This window comes from Paroedura picta, chromosome 7 (genome assembly GCF_049243985.1).
Source record: "Paroedura picta isolate Pp20150507F chromosome 7, Ppicta_v3.0, whole genome shotgun sequence".
NCBI classification, from domain to species: domain Eukaryota; kingdom Metazoa; phylum Chordata; class Lepidosauria; order Squamata; family Gekkonidae; genus Paroedura; species Paroedura picta.
Window position 1 is genome coordinate 35,259,534 of NC_135375.1, and position 23,671 is coordinate 35,283,204.

The following is a 23,671-nucleotide window of genomic DNA, read 5'->3' on the forward strand; positions in this document are numbered from 1 at the left end:
TGCCCTCCCACCAAAAATCTCCAGAATACAGCCTGGCTCGGAGTAAATTCACCTACCATTGTGTTGATCAACAATTCCCTAAGTATGCAAGTGAGGGCCCCAAGAGACAAACACTGACACATCCTTTCCTGCCCACCCACTCACAATCTGCCTAAATTCATAAAATCAGCATTTATGTCAGATGACTATCTAGCCTCTGCTATAGCTATTCCACATTTGGATAGAAACCTTGCTTCTGAAAAGCGGAAAATGAACGAACTGCGCCCTCCCAAGGTATGAAATGGGTACAAACCAAATCTGCCTCAGCTCAAGTGTAGTGAGAAAGCTACCATTTACTTCTTTCTTAACATTGCAAAGCACCTTGGGTAGTGGGGGAAACATATACAGAAGCTGGTCCGGCCACTCTCTAATTAAGGTATCATCCTGGACTAATGATAAGTCTCTGTCTACTGCAACAAGGTACAAATTTAGAATCAGTTACTAAAGAAACTGTGTTGATTAAGAGTGAACATGGGTGGGATAGGCCACAGACTGAGGATCCTTTTTTGTGTGTGTGCAGTTGGCTACAGCCTACCTTGTGATTTTGCAAGAGAGAAATCCTTCACAATGTTTCTACTGTAGTGAGTGAAGAAGAGCTGGGGAGGAAGGAACTTCTCTGCCTGTCAGGATGGGTAGAGCAAGCACCAACAAACCTTTTCTAGTCTCTCTTTCAAAAGTTTGCAAATACTCTGTACAGGCTCAAGATCCCATAAGCATAAAGCACACTAGGGATGTGCATTTGGATCTCCCAAAACTGAAACTGTACCTGGAAAAACCTTATCAGTTTAAAACAGGCTGCAGGAGAAGCTGTACCAGCCAGGATTTGCGCCCCGGGGTAACTATCTCCCCTGGCTAACTTTTCCTGCAGTGCAATTTCAACTGGGCTGAAGAAGCTTTTTTCTTCCTGGGTCTATAGGACATGAAGAAACTCAGAATTTACAAAAAAAAAATTCCAGATCTCATTTTTTGGAAATGCCATAATCTTTCAGGTCCAATAGATAAAGGTCTAATGATGACTAAGAACTCATCATTGCATTTTACCTATTTTATACCTTCAGTGACTTATGTTGCTGAAATAACTTTCGTACTGGTTTAAAGGTAAAACCTCCGAAGAAATATTCAATTTGTGAACAATCTGAAGAAGAATTACAATACAGAAACCATAAAAAACAAGAGAAGAGCCCTACTGGTTCATCTAGTCAGCATCACATGGCAGGATTTGAAAAGATTTTTAAAAACAATGGTCAGATAAGGGGAACTTAAGGTATCATGGGTGAGGAACTTCCACCACTCCCCCCCATCATATTTTGTCCCCTATGCTGGGTACCCCAGTGTGGTGTCCCTGGTCTCCAGAGCAACCACAGACGGCTTTCCTGGCGCTTCCCAAGTGTTTTTAGGAAGTGAGAGGAACCGTGGGGGGCTTTTGCTTAACACTTCTTCCAACCAGCTAATCAGATTTTAAAAATCCCAACAATGCAGCAGCTGCCACAAGGGTCCTTACTACATGAATTAAGGTAAACTGTACACATGCAAGAAAATATTTTTAATCAATATTTTCATTTTAAAGGGCACCTTATTAACTAGAGCATCTACCAGAAGTCCTGAGGTGATCATACAAATTAATAATACCTCTTGACATTACGTGGCTGGCTATCTCCTGTGATAGCTGTTTTGTGTTCAGAATCCCAAATGGCCACAAGCTAAAAAAAAAAGTCCAATAACTGTTAGGAACTAAATTTCAGTGGCCCAAGTGGACTACAGTTGTAAAGGAAAATAAGGAGATGTTTCTCTGCAATCTCCACTTCGCTGGTGGATGTCATGTGATATAAATTCCTACCTGCAGAACAATGGCTGAAAAAGATTTCAAAAAGGCAGGGGGGAAAACGTCTACCTTGATAGAATATTCCTCTATTTTGACTTACTTAAATTCCAGTCAGAAATTGTATCATCATCATCAAGTTCATCATCGTCGTCGTCATCCTCCTCAATACCGTCTTCTTCATGCTGTTGAGCTACTGTCCGTGACCGGTGAAATCGGGGTCTTATATCCTGTTCACTGTCTGGGATGGCTTCATCTTCTTCAACATCTCCCTGTTATCAAAAGCCAAACAGCAGAATCTAGAGACACACTCAATCCTCAAGAATTTCCCTCCTCTTTTCAGAAACCATATCATTGTTTCACAGTATTTACATTTTTAAAATGCTGAACTGACCCTTGGGTTCTTTTACATGTTCTACAGCAGGGGTGGTCAAACCTGTGGTCCTCCAGATGTTCATGAACTACAATTCCCATGAGCCCCTGCCAGCATTTGCTGGCAGGGGCTCATGGGATTTGTAGTCCATGAACATCTGGAGGGCCACAGGTTGACTATCCCTGTTCTAGAGCTTTGGAAACAGAATGGATTAGAAATATATGTTTAAACCTAGTGATAATTAGTAGGAGTGGGCATGAACTGAACAAGAAAGCTAAATTCATAATTAATTTTGCCCTGTTTAGGGTCCGCCATCACTCAACTTTCAGAGCAGTTTATGATTGGAGCAGACATCAGGGGTTTAAGGGGGCCCCTCCCGCCAAGCTACAAAACAGCTGAGCAGCAGGGAGGCAGTCCATGCTGCTCAACTATTTCAAAGGGACTATTTAGTCCCTTTAAAGTTTAAAGGGAGTACAGGACTGCAGTCTAGCATCCAGCTTTTAAAAAACTGCAGACAACAGCCCAAAACAGCACAGCAAGATGCTCCCGCCTCCAACCTGTTTTTTGCAAAACCTGTAAAAGGGGTTCAACAAGATTTGCAGGGCCATGAACCAGTTCAGTTTGTGAATGAGCCTCCCAGTTTGGTTCATGGTTCAACCATAAACCAAACTGTATTTTCCCAAATTGTGCCCATTCCTAATAAGTAATGGTAATGCTTGGACTTCAGCTTTGGTTTACAAAGCTGAACTAGAAGAAGAGGAGGGGGCAAAATGGACACATGTTAATAGATTTTATTTATACTTATAATGGAATTCTAATTTTTAAGATAGTAGTGAACCACAAAAGGACATTACCTCTGTTGGAACTATTATGCAACTTGTACTGGTATTAAACAATTTTTAATATTATAATGTAGTGATTTCAAATACAAAGGAGGACACATCACGATCATTAAAGACAAACTGGCATCTGTACCATGAATGTTCTACTTCACAGCAAAGAATCATGAAGAACTTAAAAGTGAAAATGATGCAAACCAATGAACTTTACAGCAGGCTACTCCTATCATTTTGCTCAGCCAAATTTGAAGCCTACTGTCAATGAAACAGCTCTAACTCCAACACAAAGCCTCTCCTGCAAAAAGGAAGTCTTCAAGCTTGGCTGAGTGGAGAACTAGGATAAAATGTGTTATTATGAACAAATTGACGTATGTAACGTTTGGGGCATGTATTAGTAAGAAACAGTATTAGAAAAATGACTTCTAAAGTACTTAATCTAACCATCAATATGTAGGTGGGGCGAAAAATGATACTTACTTTGAGCAGAATTATATCTATTTCTGAGTATTTCATGCCATTCACTAAAACAGGTATCAACCTATGAAGAAAAGACTTCTATTAATTGTTGAGTACCAATTAGACGAGCCAAAATCTTATTGCCAGTTTCTGTTTAAGTACACCTGTGACATTTTAGTCACAAAAAGAGTGAAGAGGCATGCAAACATTGGGCTAATTCACAAGGCACCAATGGTCCTGCTAATGGAACTCACGCAAGATTTCTAAAGCCTATGCAAACTGAACATAAACAATGTAATTGCTAGATCTGGATGAAAGCATGCTAACTTATATTAATACAAGCAATCATACACTTTCCTTGACACAGCCTTAACAGCTGGCTGATCCCCCAAAATTAAGCTTAAAAATAGCCACTTGCCTATTACTTATATTACCACAGTTTTAAGAAAGCATTTCAGCTTTTCTTCCCTTTTTCCTTTAAAGTTTAAACCACTCACTTCAAACCAATTCATGAGTCAAAATTAAGGCCAAACCCGGCTTGGTTTGTAGCCCCTTCCCGAACATTTCCCAGACTTTTGTCCGGTTTGGCTGTTTAGTTATTCAAACCACCTATTTTGGTCCTCACCCCACTTCCAAGCAGGGGAAGCAAAATGAACTGCTGAAATGGCTCACAGCCCACCCTGCTGTTAGGTTTAAATGGCTGACAAGCCACTTCAGTGTACCAGCTCAGCAGGTCCACTTGTCAGCCATTAGGGTTAAATGGCTAAAAGCTAAAAGCCATTTAAACCATCAATTTTGCTCTCCCTTTGCTTCTAAGCAGGGGGGAAGCGAAAAGGATCTCTGAAATGGCTTGTCGTCTTTGTGCTAATTGGTTTTACTTCCCCCTGCTTAGAAGTGGGGGGAGCAAAATTGATGGCTGAAATGGCTGCAAGTCACTAAAGTCTAACGGTGGGTGGCTTGCAGCACTTCAACCCATCCATTTCATACCCCTATCCCGCTTTGAAGCTGTGGGAAGGAAAACAGATGCGTTAAACGACTTCCAACTTTTTAACAGTATCTGGGAGATCTCCTTTTCTTTCTAGTGACTGCGGGTTCAGGTCAGACACCTCTGTGATTGGCTGGTTCAGGACATTTTTGTTTGTTTTGGGGTTCAGTTCAGCACCGCCCAAACCAGAATGTTTGGCTTCATGTCCTTCTCTACTATTCGCTTATGTCTCTGACATTTGTAAAAAGGAAGATAGTGGACTGTTAGACAAGGCAACACACTTTTGACATCTACAACAGACACAAAGTCTCATCAGCCCTTCAGAGATTCTACCTTCCATGGATGAGCCAGTGACAGCACACTTTGGCTGGGCTCAAGCAGAAAAATATATCTGTACAAACTGTGACACATTCAAAGTGTACTAATTATCAATTAAATGACTTCCTAAAACACAAAAACATTATGACAAGGTTTCACTTATATAAAGGGAAATCTATAGAATGACTTTTTAAAAGGCACTGAGCGCAATGTTATTGATTTGTCAATGGAATCACTTACTTGGTAAGATGCCGACACAGCACATCTTTACAAATGGGCTGCTCAGCCAAAGTCAGCCAAAACTCACAAGCCTCCAAAGCCACATTTTCATCTTGGTCCTGTGTCCTTTGTAGCATGTACTGCACAGAGCACCAATAAAAATAAAAATGTGTGTGTTACTCATACAAATAAAATCATTAATACAAGTTAATACAGCAACTCATGCAAAGTAGTTAATACCGAAATTCACATATCATGGGGGAGGGTCATAATACTCTAATTTTTGTACTACTTCTCTGCTTCTGATATTGAAATTATGAACTAAGAATGACCACCAATTAGTTTCTTCTGCCATATATTGTCTCTTTAAAACAATATTTTGATTTCACAGCAACTGAACAGTATTGTCATGAACTACTTTACAATATTCTGCTTCCCCTTATTGCTAAACTGCCCAGGACTGAGGATGCTGGCCTCAAAATATTAAACACTGAAACAGGATGACCCTTGTCAACTTTACTGTATAGAATTGCTGTGGGTTGGACTATATAATTTTGGATTATTCGATGTGTCATGTTAACACATGCTTTGTTTCAGTTCTGTTTTTAGACTTCTGGCTGGTTCTACAAGCCACTGTTTATTGATTGTCCTATCTTGTTGGTTTTATTTACTCACTTGTGTGTAATCCACCCTGAGTTCCAGTGAGGAATGCAGACTATAAGTTCGCCTGGCCTCGACTAGGGCCAGGGCCTTTTTGTTCTTTTCGCCAACCTGGTGGAATGAGTTCCCGGAAGAGCTGCGGGCCCTGTGGGAAGTACCAGCATTCCGCAGGGCCTGTAAGACAGAGCTCTTCCACCAGGTCTATGGTTGAGGCTGGGGCATGGAAGAGCATGGCACCCCCTGGAAAATACTGCCACTATCTGCAGATCATAGCACTAGTGGCTGTCAGCAAATGTAAGCCTTTTGGTGTGCCATGATGCAGTCATTCTGTTTAGGGAGAGGGATGAGATTTTCTTTTTTACTGTCAAGCTTGTTGTAATGTAAGGGGTTTTTAATGGGATATTGTGTTTTTATGTGGGGTTTTAACAATGTGACCCGCCATGAGACGGCTTGCCGTGGGTGGCGGGATATAAATTGAATGAATGAATAAATAAATAAATAAATATTTTCAAACTTCAGAAGTGACATCAAGTTATCTAGGAAGCAGGATACATTGACAAAACTTTTCTTCCTACCTTCTACAGCCCCATATTCTGCATATATCTTAATTTCATTTAAGGTAATAATCTTCTGTTGTTTCTTTTCCTGCCCAATTACATTCATACATTTTTTTGTAATCTGCAATATGAACTCAGATGCTGCTGGGGAAACTAAAATTAGCATATCAATCAAAGCTGACAAGATAATATTGTCTTCCTTATCTTGTATTTTCTCTCTGGTATCCTTGCTGCTGTTTGATACTGCCAAAGGTTGAAAACTGGTAGCATGTTTAATTCAACTCAATTTAAAAAAATTATTTCTGTTACTTCAGCACGCACGCACACACAAGATTAATAAAAATATACTTTGTTAGCACAAGGATTAGGGCTGGCTCATACAAGTGAATCTGTCCCTTATTTTTCTCCATGGGATTCCTTGTGGATCTAAGCAGCACTGATGTGATGGCAAAAAAATGGGTGCTGATCATTATGAAATGCAGCTGTCCACTGTTTAATTTACAACTGAAGTTTCTCCACATGTTCCCATATACTGGAAACTGGGCACAGAGAAAGCAGGAAGACAGCTCTCACATATGGGAACTAGCCATTCGTCTTCTAACTCAGTGGTCCCAAACCTTTTTATCACCGGGGACCGGTCAATGCTTGACAATTTTATTGAGGCCCGGGGGAGGGGGTAGTCTTTTGCCAAGGGACGTCGCCGCTGCCTGAGCCCCTGCTCCACTTGGCTTCCCACCGCCGCCACTGACTTCCCACTGCCACCTGGGGGGCGCTGCCAGCAGCAGCTGTGCAGTCCCACGTCGAGGGGAAGCCCAAGCCATGGCGGCCACTGGAGAGCACCAAAGGTGAGCTAGCGGCAGAGTGCCAGGGCAGCCCCCGAGGCAGCAGCTGGGGAGGAGGATGAGGAAGAGCCGCGGCCCGGTACCGACTGATCTACAGACCGGTACCGGTCCCCAGACTGGGGGTTGGAGACCACTATTCTAACTGATGCTGTTTTCCCCCCCTTTTAAAGCCTTCTAAAATAATTGAAGTATGCAGTCAAGGTATTCAAGAATTCACACTTTATGTAAATGAGGGACAAGGAAGCAATAATACATAGGAATAAAAACGCCATTTAAAAAAAAACTCTTAGGAATGCATTTTAACTAGCCATAGGGAATATAGTTTTCCTTAATGTTTCATATTAACAGGTACAAGAAAGAATATTTAGGAAAGTGTGGATCCTTGCCATATAACAAAACAATATATCATGATTTGGAAGACTCTCTGAATTTTATCCTAATCATATCTTTACCTCACAATCCGTAAATGCACAAAAGAAGCCTGATTCTGTATGTTCACTTTTAAGCAAATCGTAAAAAGTTACCTCCACAATACTAATCATATGGGGAAGCAAGCGGTCCATTCGAACTTCAAGCAGCATCACCAGAGCGCGACAAACATTTTTACGTACTTCAGGTTCCTCATCCCCAGCCAGTGCAAACAGGTTCTGTTAAAGGGAAACCATATAGTGCATTTTTATCCCACCTTTCATCAAATGACCGCAAGGTAGCAAAACATCATCTTTCCTGCCTCCATTTGGTTCTCATCCTGAGGAAGATCACTGTATGACTGGGCCCAAAATTAACCAGCAAGCTTGCAAAGCAGAATGGGGATGTGAACCTGGATTTTCCAGGTTCATTACACCACAATAGCTATTGTAACTCAAGTATTGTTGTCTTTATAAAAATACCACTATTCAGTGTCCCATATCTATCAGGTCAAAATTTGATTATTTCAGCATATACAGTGCACATGATTTGGAAGGATACCAGTGAACCGTTTTTTGGGTTTTTTTTTAAGCCTATCTAAGAGCAGGCTAATGTCTGCAGGCTTTGAAATTAAAGCTTCAAACAAAACCCTTCCATATGCTTCCACAGCATTATGGTTAACATAATGAATAATACCCCCTTCAAGGATCGCTGCCTTGTTGTGGCAAGGGGGCTTGCGTAGTTCAGTGAAGCTATGAGCTATGCCGTGCAGGGCCACCCAAGACGGACAGGTCATAGCTGAGAGCTCTGACAAAAGGTGATCCACTGGAGAAGGCAATGGCAAACCACTCCAGTATCTTTGCCATGAAAACTCTATGGACAGTTCCAATAGGCATAACGATATGACGCTGGAAGATGAGCCCCTCAGGTCGGAAGGTGTCCAATATGCTACTGGGGATGAGCAGACGGCTAGTACGAGTAGCGCCAGAATGAATGAAGCGGCTGGGCCAAAGCCGAAAGGACGCTCAGTTGTGGAAGTAACTGGTGGCGAAAAGACAGTCCGATGCTGTAAAGATTTTTATTCCATAGGAACCTGGAACGTCAGATCCATGAATCAAGGCAAGCTGGACGTGGTTAAACAAGAAATGAGAAGACTGAACATCGACATTTTAGGAATCAGTGAACTAAAATGGACAGGAATGGGTGAATTTAATTCAGATGACCATCAGGTATACTACTGTGGACAAGAATCTCGCAGAAGAAATGGAGTAGCATTCATAATCAATAAGAGAGTAGGAAAAGCAGTCTTGGGATACAATCCCCAAAATGACAGAATGATCTCAGTTCGAATCCAAGGCAAACCATTCAACATCACAGTGATCCAGGTCTACGCCCCAACCACTGCTGCTGAAGAGGATGAAGTTGATCAGTTCTATGAAGCCCTACAACACCTTCTAGAAGCAACGCCCAAAAATGATGTGCTTATCATCATGGGGGATTGGAATGCTAAAGTAGGAAGCCAAAAGATAACCGGGATAACAGGCAAGTTTGGCCTTGGAGTACAAAATGAAGCAGGGCACAGGCTGGTAGAATTTTGTCAAGAGAATACAATGGTCATAGCAAACACTCTTTTCCAGCAACCCAAGAGACGACTCTACACATGGACATCACCAGACGGTCAACACAGAAATCAGATTGACTATGTGCTCTGCAGCCAAAGATGGAAAAGTTCTATCCAGTCAATAAAAACAAGACCAGGAGCTGATTGTGGTTCAGATCATGAGCTTCTTGTTGCAAAATTTAGGCTTAAATTGAAGAAAGTAGGGAAAAGCACTAGGCCACTCAGGTATGAACTAAATCATATCCCTGACGAATACACAGTGGAGGTGACAAATAGATTTAAGGAATTAGATCTGATAGACAGAGTGCCTGAAGAACTATGGACGGAGGTTCGCAACATTGTACAAGAGGTAGCAACTAAAACCATCCCAAAGAAAAAGAAATGCAAGAAATCAAAATGGCTGTCTGAGGAAGCTTTACAAATAGCTAAGGAGAGAAGGGAAGTGAAAGGCAAGGGAGAAAGAGAAAGATACACCCAATTGAATGCAGAATTCCAGAGAAAAGCTAGAAGAGATAAGAATGCCTTCTTAAATGAACAGTGCAAACAAATAGAAGAAAACAATAGAATGGGGAGGACCAGAGATCTTTTCAAGAAAATTGGAGATATGAAGAGAACGTTTCATGCAAAGATGGGTATGATAAGGGACCAAAATGGTAGGGACCTCACAGAAGCAGAAGAGATCAAACAAAGGTGGCAAAATTATACAGAAGAACTATACAAGAGCGAGCTTAACATCCCTGATGACCACAATGGGGTAGTTACTGACCTGGAGCCAGACATCCTGGAATGTGAAGTCAAATGGGCCTTAGGAAGTCTGAGCAACAATAAAGCTAGTGGTAGTGACAGCATTCCAGTTGAACTATTCAAAATCTTAAAGGACGATGCAGTAAAAGTGCTACACTCAATATGCCAGCAAATTTGGAAAACTCAACAATGGCCACAGGATTGGAAAAGGTCAGTTTACATTCCAATCCCAAAGAAGGGCAATGCCAAAGAATGTTCAAACTACCGCACCATCACACTAATTTCTCATGCTAGCAAAGTTATGCTCAAAATCCTACAAGCTAGGATCCAGCAATATGTGGATCGAGAACTTCCAGAAGTACAGGCAGGATTTCGAAGAGGCAGAGGAACTAGAGATCAAATTGCCAACATACGCTGGATCACGGAGAAAGCTAGGGAGTACCAGAAGAACGTCTACTTCTGCTTCATTGACTATGCTAAAGCCTTTGATTGTGTGGAGCACAACAAATTGTGGCAAGTTCTTAAAGAGATGGGAATACCAGAGCATCTTATTTGTCTCTTGAGAAATTTATATGCAGGTTAAGAAGCAACAGTGAGAACTGAACATGGAATCACTGACTGGTTCAAAATTGAGAAAGGAGTTCGGCAAGGCTGTATACTGTCGCCTTGCCTATTTAACTTGTATGCAGAGCACATCATGAGAAATGCGGGATTAGAGGAGTCACAAATTGGGATCAAGATTGCAGGGAGAAATATCAACAACCTCAGATATGCAGATGATACCACTCTAATGGCAGAAAGTGAAGAGGAACTAAAGAGCCTGTTGATGCGGGTGAAGGAGGAGAGTGCCAAAGTTGGCTTGAAACTCAACATCAAGAAAACAAAGATCATGGCATCCGGCCCTCTCAATTCCTGGCAAATAGAAGGGGAAGAAATGGAGATAGTGACAGATTTTATTTTCCTGGGCTCCAAGATCACTGCAGATGGGGACTGCAGCAAAGAAATTAAAAGACGCTTGCTCCTGGGGAGGAAAGCTATGGCAAATCTAGACAGCATCCTAAAAAGCAGAGACATCACCCTGCCAACAAAAGTGCGTTTAGTCAAGGCTATGGTCTTCCCAGTTGCAATGTATGGCTGCGAAAGTTGGACCATAAGGAAGGCCGAGCGTCAAAGAATTGAGGCTTTTGAACTCTGGTGCTGGAGAAGACTCTTGCGAGTCCCTTGGACTGCAAGGCGAACAAACCAGTCAGTCCTAGAGGAGATCAGCCCTGACTGCTCTTTAGAAGGCCAGATCCTGAAGATGAAACTCAAATATTTTGGCCACCTCATGAGAAGGAAGGACTCCCTGGAGAAGAGCCTAATGCTGGGAGAGATCGAGGGCAAAAGAAGAAGGGGACGACAGAGAATGAGGTGGATGGATGGAGTCACTGAAGCAGTAGGTGCAAACTTAAATGGACTCCGGGGAATGGTAGAGGACAGGAAGGCCTGGAGGATCATTGTCCATGGGGTCGCGATGGGTCGGACACGACTTCGCACATAACAACAACAAATGAATAATAACAACAACTACTACTCTATTTTTATAGCCCACTCTTCCCATTTGGCTCAGGGTGAGTAAAAGCAATAAACTACCCAAAACAACACATTTAGGCGCTGGATTAATTGGAACTTGAAACTGGAGACTCTTTAGATGAATACAGTCAGCTTCTCTAGCTGGAGTTATAGAGTTATAGAGACAGCACAAAGGTTCCTACATTAGATGTTTTCTGGATCTTCCGAATTGCTGGCTCAGTTTTAAAGTTCATTGTTAATGACTACTGGAGTTCTATGAGCATCAGTTCAAATTTTAATATTTGATTGATGCTGATTGGACTTATAGGCTGTCCCTTTCTTACGAAGTCTTGGGGTGGCTTACAACGAACAGAAAATTCAATACATATAAGCACCGAAACAAAACCATAGATATATAAAAATTATGTTAAAACTGTTCCAGCTTACATCAAATATATATGATGATGATGATGATATACAGGAGGACCATGTTGATATTTCTGTATACTCTATTGGCCTCAAACGCATGCCCGGTGGAACAGTGCTGTTTTGACCAGACGTTTCTGGAAGGCCCCTGATCTCTGCTGGCAGCTTATTCTACCAGGACAGAGCCAGGGGCAAAAAGGCCTTGGCTCTTGTTGACATCAAGCAAGCTTCTTTGGGGCCAGGGACGACAAGCAAATTAAAAGTTGCCGATCATACATTCAGAGAGGTACCCTCAGGTACACAGAACCCAGACTGCGTATGGCCTTAGAGATTAATGCCAACACCTTGAAGTTGATCTGAAATTCAACAGGTAGCCACGGCAGATGACAGACAGCAGGTTGTATATGGGTCTCCACAGGGTCCCTATGAGGATCTGGGCAACAGCATTCTACACTTCTGAATCAAGGTCAAGGGAAGATCTTTGTACAGCAAGTTACAGAAATCTAGCCTGCAGGTGACTGTAGCATGGATCATTATGGCTAGTTGTTTTGAAGCCAGATAGGGCTTTAGTAGCTTTGTCTAGTGTAGATGGAAAATGCCTGCTCAGCTACCTTTGTGGTACCTCCTTGAAAACAGAGGTGTCAAAGGTCACTCCCATATTCCTGATGGTATGTGCATTTGTCAGCTGCGCGCTGTCAAGACAGGGAATGTGTGCTTCCTCTTCTGGGCCCGTCCTCCAGCCAGAGGACCTCCATCTTCAGATAGCTTCAGGTGGCTTTGCTTAAGCCAGTGGTCCACAACCTTCTTCAGGCTGCGGCCCAGTGGTTGGGGACCACTGGCTTAAGCCATTTCTTCACAGCCTCCAGACACTCAGCCAACAATTTGGGTGGGGTATTTGGCTGATCACTCATTAACAGATACAGCAGGGTGGCATCAACATCCTAGAGATACCCAAGCCCATGTCTCAGGACCAACTGGGTTGGAAGGCACATAAACATGGTAAAAAGTATCAGGGAGAATTTTCCCTGCGGAACTCCACAATGGAGCTGACAATAATTTTAATGATTTTTGCACATACATTGCCCTGCCTGCTTTATAGACTATTATTTCAGTAGGGTACATACCCTTCATTACATTAGCACAGTACATTAGTATTTCGCTTCTTATTGATACCAACATTTTGCAGCACCAATAAAAGGAAATGCTTTGAAAGACAAGGTAAGAAGTTTCTTCAAGGACAATTCTATATCTGGTTCTGATAACATGCAGTCTCTTTTGAAAGTGTCTGGGATCAACACACATTACACTAGGCTAGAGGCGCTGGCACTCTCATTCATCAAAGAAATCCATCCTGAACTTGCACAATTGTCACACTGCACACAGGGAGTAAATATCTACAAGTGCCATGAGCCACATGCCGAGCAACAGCAGCAAATACCATGAGCTATTTAACAAAGCACCTGAGGTCCTGATGGGTGAGGCAGTCTTCCAAAAAATGGTAAGGAAGAATTTGTCCTATTCCACATTCTTGCCATAATCAAGGTTGTTTTGGTTTAGACAGCAGATGAACAGTATTCTCACCCTTAATTAGTGCAATGTTTCTGTTCACTAATAGGGCTGACAGGTAGCCTTTCTGCTATAATATTGCCTTAGTCATAATTGTGCCCATCTTTGTGCTGGGACTCATTCCACACAATGGCAAATTGAGCAATAATGGATCCTCAGTAAGCAGTGGGAAGGTGGCCAACAAGGGCACTACCAACCTGAATGAAAGGATCAAGATGTTTCTTTGAAGATAGGAGAAGTGGGATTACCATTGTGCCATCCAGCATGTGAGCCAGACCTCAAAAAACACTGTGAAATGAAGCACTATGCTGAGCTATGATTTCATATTTTCTGAATCTACAGCTCCCTCATTTCCATTCTTCTACTCCCGTGGGGTAGGTGGGTGGGGTCGGCTGTCATACAAATAGCAAGCCTTTCAAACCAATTTAGCGCACAGCCTTTAAAAGGACAAAAATACTCATTTATCAGAAACATTTAATTCCACAAACCCTTACAAACATTAATCATTAAACATTGAAAAGAGAGTCACCTACCTCAATAAATGCATCAATGTGCATCATAAGGGCTTGAGTCTTACTGATGATAAATTGGTTGACACAAGCAACTGCATGGGACCTGCAAGGAATTTTTAAAGGAAAACTGAATCATGCACTGGAAGTCAAAACACAGAGAATATATTTACCACATCTAAAAGTTTCAAATTTGCCCAAATGATTTCAAACACTTTCTTTCCCAAGCACAGTTCACATTAAGTATCTGAGAGTTGAGAACAGCTTCTTGAGCATTATTCATCAGACGACCTGTACTTCACCTTTCTACTAATACTCACACCCAAAGCAGCTTTTTTTGCTGTTCAGTCACATATGACTTATGATACCCACACGGTTTCCAAGTCAAGAATTCCACAGGTGGTTTGGCATTGTTTGCCTTTGCATTACAACCCTACCATTCCTTGGTGACTCTCATCCAAATACTGACTAGGGTTGGCTTAAACTAAAACAACAAACAAAAATCAAAACAAGAAGGCTGGGGCAGCACCAATCCCAAACGGCTGCCCTTTCTCTGTACTACTGGAGAGACCAGAGATGAGAAAAGAAAATGCAACAAAAGTCCTTCTCCTACAGTAAGGTGGTCCTGCTAAAGCAAGTTCTTTAGATACAACTTCCCCATCCAATATAGTTGCCAAGCAACCTCAGCCACACAAGCCACAGCAGATTAGAAAACAGGGCCCAGGCCAATGGTGCAGAATCGGGTAAAAATATATTAAATTCCTTAAATCTCCCTATGTATTAAAATCTGGGTCCTAAAATCCAGGTCACATACACAACTAACAGCTTATTCTGTTTTGAGTGTAAAGAACAGAGATAAGGCTGTTCAGTAACCAACAGGTTGTAGCTCAAAATTAAAGAAATCTTTCTTTGTGTTGTTACCAACCTGTTTGTTGTCTTGCAGTAGTTCTTCAAAGAGAGTAAACTGAAAGAGCTTTACTATATGAGGTAATTTCTGCCTTTTAAAAAATATAGGCTGATGCAATTCTAAAAACATATATTACTATTTAGGTGTGAGTGCCTAGAGTCTAACACTCCAGTCTCATTCTTTTTTCAATAGTGCAGCCCCCCAAAACAAAATCAGAGGGACCATGATTGTTTTCATTAAAGCGTTTAGCCAATGGGACACTTGTTCGTTTCAATGTTAAATTGCTCACGTGTTCTGCTATGCGTGTTCTTAAGTTTCTGGTTGTTTTGCCAACATAAAGTTTCTTTTACAGCGGCAGTGGATTACATATATAACTTGTGTAGAGCTGCATGTTGTAAAATCCTTTGGTGTGTGTTTTTTCTTATCTAAAGGGCAGATAAAGTATTTTATATTTGTTGTTGTTAGGTGCGAAGTCGTGTCCGACCCATTGCAATCCCCTGGACAATGATCCTCCAGGCCTTCCTATCCTCTACCATTCCCCGGAGTCCATTTAAGTTTGCACCGACTGCTTCAGTGACTCCATCCAGCCACTTCATTATCTGTCGTCTCCTTCTTCTTTTGCCCTCAATCCCTCCCAGCATTAGGCTCTTTTATATATGTTACCTAAAAATAAATACTATTTCTACAGGCAAAATGTCCTTGAGGAGGACTAGTAACAGGTAGAATTAACATGTTATTATGAACTAGACGTTTACTCAGATTCTTGTTTCTCCTAAAAGTAACCATAGGGGATTTTTATCCCATAAAGGAATATTCTCTAGCAAATACCTATTTTTTTCAGAGTCTTTTTTAGACCATAGTTATATTTATAGGAAAGACTGCATATAATTCAATAAGCAGTTTTCTCCGTGTTCATGAGTAATTTCTTCCTATCTGACACCAAGCCTTTTTGATAAGCAGACTGGAATATGTGAATTGCATAACCCCTACTAGTTAAATTGTGCTTAAGAGTGGAAGCTTCAATTTTGAAGTCATGGATATTAGAGCAATTTCTTCCAAGTCATAAGAATTGGCTGAATGTTAAACCATTTTTTATATGAGGGAGAAGTGACAAGGGTCTTCTCCCCAGCCCTCAAATTCGGCTGAAATACAATGACAAGATCAAAGCTATTAATGAACTGACCTCTACACCAATGGTCTTGAACATTTCCAGACATGACCTGCTAACCATGACACTTTAATAAATGGGGTCAAGACCAAGACTGTGAGACTAAGAGATCTGGAAATACAAGACAAGCACCAATAGATGTATTACTGATGAGTAAGCCAGATGGAGAAACCATCTCTCTTTGTTGAGTGGCTTTGCCCCATCATCGTTATGCTCCTTTGAATGCCCATGCAAAGAGAAACAGGAGAAGAGGTACCCTATACATGTGCACAAGCAAGCATGGACTTCCCATAAAACAGCAACAAATGTGAAGGTATATAGGAACTCAGAAACTATGGTCTGAAGACCACTGCACTATCACCACACAGGAGCTCTCATTGGCCCATTATGCACGGCCGCCGAAACGGCGATTTCGGGTCACATGGAAAACGCGGAGGGGGAAGATGTGACGCACACCGGTTATGCACGGGGCGGGGCGCGACGGCGGCAAAACCCAGAGTAACCGATTATGCACGCGGCGATCCGGGCGCCGCTTCTGGTTGCGCCCTGGTCACCCGGAAGCTGCGCTTTCTTCCGCGTTTCGCTAATGCGGCTTTTTCGGCCGCATGCACCGAAGCTGCAGCCGGTTGCAGCCGGCACCATGCGTTATCAGTGATTTTAGTTGCCGACATTCCACCCCGAATGTGCGCTAAAACCCCCGTGCATAATGGGTCATTATGGGGCACTAAAATCAAGAAGGCCAAAACACCATCCAAGAGGTTATCTATTAATCAGCTGAGGGTAACCTGAAAAGACAACTACTCTTGCAAATAAGTCTAAAAAGTTACTAGCCAGTCTTCCTACCCTCAACTATTATCTGCAGCCTATCACATATTTCTAGAAGATAAAAAACAACAACAAAAAAGGATCATATAGGAAGGTCCTGGAAACAAGACAGTATCATTCAGCAAAGACCCTGAAAAGCGGTTAGCTGGCAGTAGCACTCGGGTCAACATTTAAAATGTTTCTCCATAATTTTTTTGCTAACCAATCTATATTTGGGGAGGCGGGGAAGAAAAACTTTCATTCTCAGTTACCTTATTTTGGGGCTGCTGTGCTTGAAGAACTGTAAAAATTTAGGAATCATGATATTGAGAGGTCGCTCTAATATATCACTATCTAAGATTTCTGCAGAATCTTCACAAATCTTCTGAAGTGCTCCAAATGCACCCTGTAAGGTAAATCCACATTTCAGTATTTTATAGAAATATAGGAGAGATATTGCTATTCTGCAAATCCTTACCCTTCTAAGGGCAACTTCAGTACCTCACTGCAGTTTAAATGCTGAAAACAGGGGATAATATTCCACAGACCACAACACAATGATTTATTGAGCTGATCTTGCTGAGAGAGAAGGGCTTTTTGTAACCAGTAGAAGTAGGGCAGTCTGTCAACAGGAACTGCTCCTAGTAGCAGACACAGCCTTTGAAGTTATGATACCTGTCTGCCACTAGGAAGTTATCCAATTCAAGGTATCTCCACCACTACTTGTGAAGAGAAATGCTACACTACAAAAGCATTTGCCACAATGCTTCTACTTCTGCAGCCATCTGCTGTAGAGAAAAAAGGCACAACTTTTTTTAAGTGTCATGTATGCACTTTTAAAATCAGAGACCAATTAATATCTTCAGTGTTATTTATTCTAATCTTAAAACTACATAACATTTGCTGTTTTATTACATACTTGCTGTCAAGCTGAAGAGACTATTTAAACATTGCAATTACCAGAGTTGCTCCACTCCAACGAAAACCTCCTTTTAAATTGTGCTAGTGAATACTAAATGAATTATGTACTTCTCTTTTAACATTCACTGTTAGATGATTATGCAATGCCTGCTTAATTAGATGTTAAATATCAAGCACTATCCAAACATCCTGCTTAAATTTGCCCAAGATCCCCTAGAAATGTTACATCACTAAAGGAGAACTAATAAATTTGCATTTACAAATTCTATGCTCTTATACTTGGATGTTAGAATAGATTACAAGAATAAATGTGGGACTACAATGGCATGAGAAACTGCATAGAAATACTTGATATTCAGGAAAATGGTATTTGGATTCCAGGGTGTCATCTTACTCAAATGTTTCCAATATTTCCCCCTTGTTTCACAGGACTCTTACAATCAACAAACTAACATCTGGCTCATTCTTACAATCAAGAACATTCCACTTTTCAGAAAATATCAGATCCCTCCTAGTAAAAATAGGCCAACAGTTTTAGTACAATTTAAACCTATCAAATGCAGAGAAAGTTCTAGATGGATAATAAACCTTACCTCACAGGTATTGTAGTCCTCAGAATCCAGCAGGCTACAAAGCTTTGGTAAAAGTTCAGGCCAATTTTGCAATTCTCCTTTTGAGGCAATAGTTGTAATCAGGATACCTAGGATCCACAAATTAGTTTTTGGTTATAATGGAATACAAGCATAAGAAAGTTTTATCAGTAGCAAGCTGGAAAAAAACATTGTTTATGTGTATCTTTTATTTGTTATGCTAGATCAAGCCTTTAAGTGAGAACACTCAGTTAATCTTGCTTAACACTGGCCAAGATAGCTGCTCCATTTTCAATACTAGCACCACAGCTTGTTTCATCCTGAACCGGGCTAAGCATCATCTACTTTGCAGTACTGTAGATAGTACCAATTGCTATACATGTAGCTCTTCCATTTTCAAGTTACCTGGCAGTGCTATTGACAAATCTATCCTGGATTCCAGCAGCCATTACAACAGCAATTAAAAATCCCTGGGGGATCATGATTGCTCATGTCTAGCAGTCAAGTGCAAGCCAAATCACAACATTGCACAAGGTGAGAGGATTACCCTTTTTAATACTAAAAGAAGGAAATACATTTTAAAAAGTGGTCCACACTAAACTGACCTTTGGATTTGTTCTCCAGCACTGATGCAAAAAAGCATTTCTTATGTTCATACTCTGGAACTGACTATTCCCTCCAGGATAATTACCAAGCTATTCCTTTTTGGAACAATTAACAACCAAGTTCTCTGAATAACAGATCTCTCAATTGCCTCCAAAAGAAGAGAAACAAGCCAACCATTTAAGACTGAAGACATTTTAAATGCTTGTTAAAAGGATATTTATGCAAATGTGTGTGTTCTAATAGGTTAATGTGAACTGGAAAAATTGACTAAATTCCCCAGAAAACACAAACGATGAACACGTAAATGATGAACACACTGTAACCTTGGTGAAGGTCCCAGGTTTGACCCCTGCAATCTCCAGTGAATAGAAGCCAGTAGTAGGCAATGTGAAAGACCTCACCATGAGATCCTGGAGAACCACTGCATGTCTAAGCATTCTTGATAGACCAATGCTCTAATTCAAGATAATGCAGTTTAATACGTTCAGCCTCACCACCAAGACACTGTGTTTTTACAATCCTGATCAGGATAATTATGTGTTGTATGGTTTCAATCCCTGTAACTGTGCCTATATAATTCATGTTAATGTACCTATAAAATAAGCTGTGCATGACCAAAATTATCAGGCCTTAGGGAAAACACGCAAAGAACAGAAGAGTAATATGCAATGTTTGCTATAATATGCTGAAGAAAACTGTATTTAATAATTTCTATATTCTCCATTGTTTTGTTGCTAATGATCTCTTTTATATCACTATTCAATACAATACATTGGCAGTTTCCAGTTTATTCAACAAGGGTTTCTGGTACATTATTGACATGATGCTGTCTTCTAACTAAATGCAAGGATAGTTCCCTTTCCTCCAATTAATATAATTCAGATTATCTGTTCAATTTAAAATTTATGGTAAGGCCATGGAGGAGCAGCGTGTCTCATGGCTTAAGTGCATTTAACACCCACTCAGGGTGGCTGTCCTGGCCCAAGTGCCTCCTTCTCCAACCTGCTTGCCTGTCCGTCCAGCAGCCAGCCAATCACCTTCCGTCCCCCACCCTGACCACTTCCTCCTTCCACTTCCATCTGAAGCTCGAAGGCTGCAGATCCCTGCCATGTGAGTTCCATAACAGCTGCCTGCAGCCTTTCCAGGTCCTGGGGGGGGGGGGGCTATCTGCAGAGTTCTTTAACGCCACCCCCCTAATCTAGCACACACTGTATTCCTGAATGCAACGGGTTTGGCCCCTAGTAATCACACAAAGACATCATTTAAATGCAAGGTCAATAGTATGGAATCTATATTTTTGACAAGAGTTTGCAATATGTTTGATATCTCAAATCAACTGGATTTTTTTTCTTTTTTATGAATTTTATCGATTTCAGTTTTTATAAAAATCAGTTAACAGTTCTTCAGCTACACATAACACACATTTATAAACATACAGAGAAGAGAAGGCATAGCTAAGTTTTATAATGCAGTAGCTGCATTTCTGGAGATGGCCATACTATAGAAAAACATTGTAGCAATGTAATTGCTCCCATCAAAAATAATGACATAGAAGTAGGTAAACATTCCAAACATCAATCCAGTTAGGATATTTACTTTATCTATTAAATTAACTCCATTTATCAGTGAATTATTATAAAGTATCACAGAGCAAGAAAATAAGAAAAGCCTAAGATGAAATCAGTAAGGCAGATGACAAAAGTGTTAATGGCCAAGTACTAACGCAGAGCAGAATGTGTTAGAAAAGGAAGTTTTGTGTTTTGATTTTAATTTGCAACCAAAATTTGCATCTTCAATCCAAACCAAACTTTTAATGTAATATCCAGGTCAAGACAGAAGAAGAAGAGTTGGTTCTTCTATGCCGCTTTTCTCTACCTGAAGGAGTCTCAAAACGGCTTACAGTTGCCTTCCCTTTCCTCTCCTCACAACAAACACCCAATGAGGTGGGGTGAGGCTGGGAGAGCCCTGATATTACTGCTCTTGGTGTAGGAGGGCAGCTTGCTTTGACTGGCAGAGAAGGGGCTGAAGTTGCAATAATGCAAAAAGAGGAGAGGGCTTGGGCAAATGTCCACCTCTTGCGCTACATATTTCAGTCACTGTTAACTGTACATTTGTGTCAGATTACATTGCGGTATCTCTGAAGTGCAAAAGAGACAAAGAGAAAATAGTTTCCAGCCGGCCCATGACCCAGGATGGAGCCAACAAAGTCTACATTTGTGTCAGAATTTCCTGGTAGCACAACACAAGGTACACAGAACACAGATTTCCCCTGCCCCCACATTGATAGGTTTTCCAAACTGCACTCTATACAGAGAATTACAGCAATTATTTCAATATTTTTCCATCACATTCTAACCAATTCATTTTACAACCTTACATTTTAGCAGAGCTTATGGTAACATACAAAAGAGCCACTTGTGGTGCAGAGTAGTAAGGCAGCAGACATGCAGTCTGAAGCTCTGACCATGAGGCTGGGAGTTCAATCCCAGCAGCCGGCTCAAGGTTGACTCAGCCTTCCATACTTCTGAGGTCGGTAAAATTAGTACCCAGCTTGCTGGGGGGTAAACGGTAATGACTGGGGAAGGCACTGGCAAGCCACTCCGTATTGAGTCTGCCATGAAAACGCTAGAGGACGTCACACCAAGGGTCAGACATGACCTAGTGCTTGCACAGGGAATACCTTTACCTTGTGCACAGGGGGATACCTTTACCTATTTTCACACTTAAAAAACAAATACAACCGGCTTCTACGTTACTCTTCATAGTTCCATAAAGAATATATTTTTGCATTACACATCCATACAGCTCAAGAAAAAAATCAGGGCTATGAAGTTTTGTACATTTACTTGGGAAAAAATTCAGTGAAGCCAGTGAGCTTGCTTCCGATTAAAGATCAAGACGTAATTAACAGGATCAACGTTTTAGTATGAATAGCTTTTCTTAAACTATCTATAGAACACTGATGCTTATAACTGTGCTTTGATTGTTTTACTGTATAACTGTGCTTTGATTGTTTTACTGTATAGGTTAATGAAAGAAAACACTTTCATTTGCAAAATATGGCTGTACAATGTATAATTTTCCACCTGTACAGCAAAGCAATACAGCAAATATCAATATTTGTTCTCTGTATTCAAAATGTACTTGATTTTTCAAAGAGCATTACATTTAAGGTATACCAGAGTTATTTATTTAATACAGGTAGGGTAATGAACTTCAGGAGAATTCTGCCATATTAAAGCCACTGAATTGTTTCAGAAATTAGCCAACTATGCACCTTGAAATTAATGGATGTAATAGATGTTAAGTAATGGATCCCTTGAAGTAAGGGAACAATTGATAGTTCATAATTTTGTGAAACATTACATTAACACCACTATACCTAAATGCTATGACCATGTTTTAATTATAAGGCCTTGCCAAAAGTTATCATTTTCTGTTCATTGGCAATGTTTTGGATAATTGTGGATAAAATGGAATAAAGAACAATGTAAGTTATTTGGGGTTCCAGTTATAGAGAAAGACAGCATATAAATAACTACTGTTTAGCTCAACACCACATATTCAAACACAATCAGAAAAATACAATATCTACTGACAAAATCAATTAAAATCCACATAACTATTGAAACTATTTTTATGCTACTCCAATTTTTAGTCAATTTTTAGTCAAATTTAAATGTCAATTTAAAACACATCACAAATAGTATTGCAAGTTCTTACTTAACTTCCATAAAACAAAGCATTCTTTTATATTCCATAAACATGGGCAGTGTTGATACTCATAAAACTAGCTCACAGCAAGGGAAGAAGAAGAAGAGTTGGTTCTTATATGCCACTTTCCCCTACCCGAAGGAGGCTCAAATCGCCTTAGAGTTGCCTTCCCATTCCTCTCCCCACAACAGACACCCTGTGGGGTGGGTGAGGCTGAGAGCCCTGATATCACTGCTTGGTCAGAACAGTTTTATCAGTGCTGTGGCGAACCCAAGGTCACCCAGCTGGTTGCATATGGGGGAGCGCAGAATCGAACCTGACATGCCAGATTAGAAGTCCACACTCCTAACCACTACACCAAACTGGCTTTCACCAAACTGGAAGCCACTGGTCTACCAAGATCAATATCATCTCATCTTACAACAGCTTTCCAGGGTCTCTGGCAGACCTCATATACTGCCTGTTCCCTGAAATGTAATTGCCAAAGACTAAACCAAGGGCCTTCTCCATGCAAAGCAGATGCCCTACCATTGAGCCATGTCCCCTTCTCTGAACTTGCCATGAAATAAATTATTTTAAATGTGAGCAACTCACCGACCGTGGCTCTGATTAATGGGGAGGAGTCGCCAATATTGTTTAAGCACTCGCTCTTAATGAAGTCAGTAACTCCATTTGGAAAGCTGTGAAAATGAGCTTTAACATTATTCTTCAAGATGAGGCCACTCAGCGACCGCGTGGGTTCATCTGCAATAGTTAGATAAAACATGTCAAATATTTTACTAAAACTGTCAAGCATTAATCTACAGAAGCTCTGAACACCACCAAAATAATGAGTTATAGGCATATTTGATTCAGTGGTTAAAATTACCCGTTAAAAATACTAAACATGGTAAGACAGGTAGCCCTCACATGAAAAAGGTATTAACTTGCAGTCTACACCCGGTGCTATGAATTAATCACTCTCATGCCTTGAAAGGACCACCTCTTACAGGCCATACTAACAGTCTTGCGTTAGCATTGCCTACCACC

At 40.9% G+C, this 23,671-nt stretch overlaps 1 protein-coding gene across 2 annotated transcripts in view; it reads right to left on the reverse strand.

Annotated features, from left to right (window-relative positions):
• Positions 1-23,671, reverse strand: part of TNPO1 (transportin 1) — a 56,729-nt gene that overhangs the window by 25,974 nt on the left and 7,084 nt on the right. For both annotated transcript variants that reach the window (XR_013233074.1, XM_077347433.1), the window contains exons 4-11: positions 23,237-23,386; positions 18,326-18,432; positions 17,084-17,217; positions 13,957-14,038; positions 7,632-7,754; positions 5,070-5,188; positions 3,548-3,608; positions 1,962-2,130 (exon numbers count right to left, since the gene is read on the reverse strand). Coding sequence is in view for 1 of the 2 variants with exons in the window: in XM_077347433.1 (XP_077203548.1) it covers positions 1,962-2,130; positions 3,548-3,608; positions 5,070-5,188; positions 7,632-7,754; positions 13,957-14,038; positions 17,084-17,217; positions 18,326-18,432; positions 23,237-23,386 (945 nt within the window). In the remaining variant the exon portion in view is untranslated. The remainder of the gene's footprint in view (positions 1-1,961; positions 2,131-3,547; positions 3,609-5,069; positions 5,189-7,631; positions 7,755-13,956; positions 14,039-17,083; positions 17,218-18,325; positions 18,433-23,236; positions 23,387-23,671) is intronic.